Below are 5,000 nucleotides of genomic sequence, written 5' to 3' on the forward strand. Positions count from 1 at the left end.
TTCATTATCATCATCATTATTATTTCCATCATCAGTACCATTACCATCTCATCTCCACCATTATCATTTCCATCATTTCTACCGTCACCGCCATCTTTCCCGTGAGAAAGAACTAAAAAAAAGAGAGAGAAAAAAAGAGAAAAAAATCACGTGACCAACGAAGACGAACGGAGAAATTTGCAAATGAACTGAAAAAAGTGAACGGTAGAGAGAACAGGTGAACTTATAACAGTCGCCTATGAATTATAACCATTGGAATCAAGAACAGATGTTGATAATTAAAAAACAGGTGCGTTTGGATAACGGTGTAATGGACGTCGATAAGGGGTAGGGAGAGATAGAGAGGAGAGAGAGAGAGAGAGGGAGAGGGAGGGAGGTAGAGAGAGAGAGAGACTTTCTCTTTCTCTTTTTTCACTCTTACTCCCTCTTCCCTTTACTTGCCCTTCCTCTCTCTCCCTCTTTCTCTCTCTCCCACTCCCTCCCTCCCTCCCCCCTAAGTCTCTCTCTCTCCCTCACTCTCACACACACACAGGCACACAGACTCTCTCCCTCTCTCTCTCTCTCTCTCTCTCTCTCTCTCTCCCCGTTCCCCCTGTTCCCATCCTCTTCCGTCCCCACACTTTCCTTCTTCCTCTTTTTCTCCCCCCTCTCTCCCACCCTCCCACCAACCTCTCCCCCCCCATCTTTCCCTCCCCCACCGCCAGCCACCTCCTCCTCCACTCCTTCCCCCCCACCCACGACCCCCAAACACTAAATTCCCTTCATTTAAACTTTTTCCCCTTTTCACGCCTAACCCTTTTTGTCTCTCTGCAGTCGAAATTCATATCCACCCGTAGGACATAAAACAACAACAACAACAGCAGCAGCAACAACAACAACAACAACAGCAGCAGCAACAACAACAACAACAGCAGCAGCAACAACAGCATCAGTAACAACAACAACAGCAGCAGCAGCAGCAACAACAACAACAACAACAGCAGCAGCAACAACAGCAACAGTAACAACAACAACAGCAGCAGCAACAGCAACAACAACAAACAAACAAGCAACAAGAAGTAACGACAACAACAGCGGAAATACGGTAAACAGGTCGACAGTACGATTTCAACGGAAAAACAATTTTCTCTTGATGTTTTGATGTTGACGTCAAGTTTTGGCGCGAAATTTGACACCGGACTCGTTGCTCGTGTATTTGGATATTTTTTGTTTGTTTTTGTGTTTGTTTCCATTTTTCTCACTGTTGTTATTTTGTTTACTTTTATTCCGAGTATTAATGGCTGATATAAGTGTTATGATTTACTTTAATAGTTATAGTTAATTGTTATTAAAATCATCATCATCCTTCTCTCTCTTTCTCACAGCCTCTCTCTCTCTCTCTCTCTCTCTCTCTCTCTCTCTCTCTCTCTCTCTCTCTCTCTCTCTCTCTCTCTCTCTCTCTCTCTCTCTCTCTCTCTCTCTATATATATATATATATATATATATATATATATATATATATATATATATATATATATATATATATATCCCTCTCCCCTCATCACTCACTCTCTCTTTCACCCTCTCTGTCTCTTTCACCCTCTTTCATTCACCCTCTCTCATTCACCCTCTCTCTCTCTCTCTCTCATTCACCCTCTCTCTCTATCACCCTCTCTCCCTCCCTCCCTCCCTCCCCCTTTCCTCCAACCCTTTCCATCTTCAAGCCAGCGTTAGCATAACAATGAACTAGCGAGAGAACTTTTTGACTCGACTGAAGACACTGGAAAAATGAGAGGGAAGGTTGGGAGAGAGGGGGAGGAGGAAGAGGAGGGGGGAGAAGGGGAGGAGAAGTGGGGGGGAGAGGACGGATGGGAAATGGGGTAGAGGAGGAGGAGGAGGGGTAGCGGAGGATGGAGGAAAAGAGGGGTAAGGGAGGGGGCGAGAAAGAGACAAAGAGAAAGACAAAGAGAGAGAGAGAGAGAGAGAGAGAGAGAGAGAGAGAGAGAGAGAGAGAGAGAGAGAGAGAGAGAGAGAGAGAGAGAGAGAGAGAGGGGGGGAGAAATACAGAAAACTAGAGAGACAGAGGGAGAGGGAGAGACAGACAGAGAACAGATTCAGACGCAAACAGACAAATATAACAAAATAGAAAACAGACAGACCCAAAAGATACAAAAAATTCAACATATAGCAACACACACACACACACAATAAAATAAATAAATAAATAAATAAATAAATGTGTGTATGAGTGTGTGTGTGTGTGTGTGTGTGTGTGTGTGTGTGTGTGTGTGTGTGTGTGTGTGTGTGTGTGTGTGTGTGTGTGTGTGTGTATGTGTGTGTGTGTGAAACAACAGCATAAACTAATATCTCTGACTCAGTTTCGGCGGGCCAACACAAACCATCTTTTATTTACGCTAGCAGTCTCGTTTGATTGGTTGTTTATATCCCCGCTCTCCCTCTTTCTCTCTTTCTCTCTCTCTCTCTCTCTCTCTCTCTCTCTCTCTCTCTCTCTCTCTCTCTCTCTCTCTCTCTCTCTCTCTCTCTCTCTCTCTCTGTCACTCACTCACTCACTCACTCACTCACTCACTCACTCTCTCGTTTTGTGTATGTATGAATGAGAGAGAGAGAGAGAGAGAGAGAGAGAGAGAGAGAGAGAGAGAGAGAGAGAGAGAGAGAGAGAGAGAGAGAGAGAGAGAGAGAGAGAGAGAGAGAGAGAGAGAGAATTTTCTTATTCAGAAACATTCTGCTAATGATCTGAAAGGCAGTGCCAGTGTAGCTGTTAGCAAAGGCAGAACATAAAGGTAATAAGAAAAATATTCATTATGATATTCATAACCTGATAAGATGATGATGATGATGATGATATAAATAATAATGGTAATGATGATAACTTAATAATTAGAGAATTCGCAACAATAATGATGATTATCATTACCATCAATATTGTTCTAATAATATTGCTAGCAATAATAAAAATATCTGTAATGTTAATGATGATAATTTCCCCATTGATATTGACAATAGCAATAAAAGTAATGAATATTACATCCTAATCCAACAAGAAAAATAATAATAAACCCGAAAGAATAAACACAAAAAAAAAACATACAAACAAAAAAAGCAAACAAAGTTGTCCGTCGTTGTTGCTGTTTACATTCGTCCAAAGTTTACACCAATTCCTGTTCATGTTGTGTTTGTTTTAGCCGGCGAATAAATATTTCGGTCGAGGCAAAACCATTGTCAAGAGAGTCAAGTGCGCAGTTTATGGGTTTATTCTTTTCCTTGCCTTGTCACCCGACCGCCATCTTTATTTTTTTAAAACCTTTTTCGTTCCTTTCCTTTTTTCAGGTTTCAACTCTTGCTGAGCGGCTCGGTTAAAAGGAATTAAAAAAGGGGAATAGGAATTTCGGTGTTATGACTAGACTAATTGGATTTTTAGGCACGTGGTTTTGTAATAGATTATTTTGAAAGTTTATTGCCCAGGCGGGATATACGGGAGAAACAATCTTTTAGCAAGAGAGTCAACTGCGGAGTTTATTGCTCTAGTCTCTCCTTGCATTGTCCCGCCAGCGCCATCTGTTTTTTGTGCTTTTAACTACAGGGGGCTTGGCTGGAAATTGAGAAAAAAAGAAAATGGGTTTTATGTTATGATCTACTTACGTGTTTTGATAATGGATTTAATAATGAATATTCCGGTTTTAGAATGACTACTTTGGCGAGTGAGGTTACTGTTAATTGTGTAGTTTTTACGTTAATTACTCTCACCTGTGCTATCTTGACAGTTATACGGATTAAGAAAACGGGAAACAAGAAAATGGAGAATATATTTGCTAATTGTCAGTATGTTCAAAATTCATGAGACCTTTCTGTTTCCTGTAATGTGTGTAGAGATATATCCACAATATAAAAATAATTATTATCACTTATCACTATTTTTCCAAGTAACACCAAAGAAAACGAACGAGCTTAATCTAAAACCACAACAATTACACAACACAGAGTATATATGTAAATAGATACATATATATATATTATATAAAGAGAACTTACGCCACAATATAAGCTGAACAAGACGATGAAGATTAAATACACATGCAATCACGAATAAAAATTATATATATTTAAAAAAAAATTGCATTCCCAACACGAGAGACGGAGAGAAGACCTACCAGCATAGGCCTACAAGCATAGGCCTACAAACGTGGGACAGACACTCACCATAAAGCGAAGGTGGAGGCGTTGCATGAAAGTGGATCTGCCCGTACTCTGGTCCTGCAGGGGGGGCGGGAGGGGGGGAGGGGAGGGGAAGACACGCATTAGAACCACCACCACCATAACCATCACCATCACTACCATAACAGCCATTAACAATACTACCATTAGCTTAAACTCTAGCTTAACTCTTAAACACTACCCATTATCGATGCTATTATTACTATCAATACTACCATTAACTTAATTAAAACAAAGAAACCTATTGTTTTTACACACTACCCAAAAATTGGAATTAACACTATAGTCACCATTATCTCTACCGTCAGGAAACTTGCTACCATTAGTGATGCCACCACTACCATTAAAAACACCTCTACCATTACCATCACCATTAGAAATGCCACCAAATGCAAACACCACATGCATCTATAATGTTTTTATTTATTTATTTATTTTCCTTCTTTCTCTCTTTTCTTTCTTTCTTTTTCTTCCTTTCTTATTTCTTTTCCCATTACTTCCAAAATTCCCAAACACCCAAAAGGTTTTTACAACCAACCACAGGCTGTCAAACATTTATTTACAAATCAATAAAACGTATTTTTTGTATACATTCTCACCGGATTTTTTTATTATTATATTTTCTTTTTTTCGCTTTTCCGGAAAGTAAATCCATCCGTTAGTTTTCAAAACAGAGACCTTAAAATAAAAATCTAACCTGTTATCTCTGTTATGCCCTAAGTGCTAATTCTATTTCCTGTGTTACTTACCCTATTTATCTATATCACCTTTCTTCCATAAATCTAATA

General features: G+C 39.7%; 1 protein-coding gene across 3 annotated transcripts in view; it reads right to left on the reverse strand.

Moving 5' to 3' along the window:
* Positions 1-5,000, reverse strand: part of LOC113822844 (atrial natriuretic peptide-converting enzyme) — a 565,774-nt gene that overhangs the window by 435,465 nt on the left and 125,309 nt on the right. For 2 of the 3 annotated variants that reach the window (XM_070118976.1, XM_070118974.1), the window contains exon 2: positions 4,198-4,251. The exons of the other annotated variant lie outside the window; for it this stretch is intronic. In XM_070118976.1, coding sequence (XP_069975077.1) covers positions 4,198-4,251 — 54 coding nt within the window. The remainder of the gene's footprint in view (positions 1-4,197; positions 4,252-5,000) is intronic. 3 annotated transcript variants of the gene reach the window in all.

Source organism: Penaeus vannamei, chromosome 43 (genome assembly GCF_042767895.1).
Source record: "Penaeus vannamei isolate JL-2024 chromosome 43, ASM4276789v1, whole genome shotgun sequence".
Taxonomy (NCBI): Eukaryota; Metazoa; Arthropoda; class Malacostraca; order Decapoda; family Penaeidae; genus Penaeus; species Penaeus vannamei.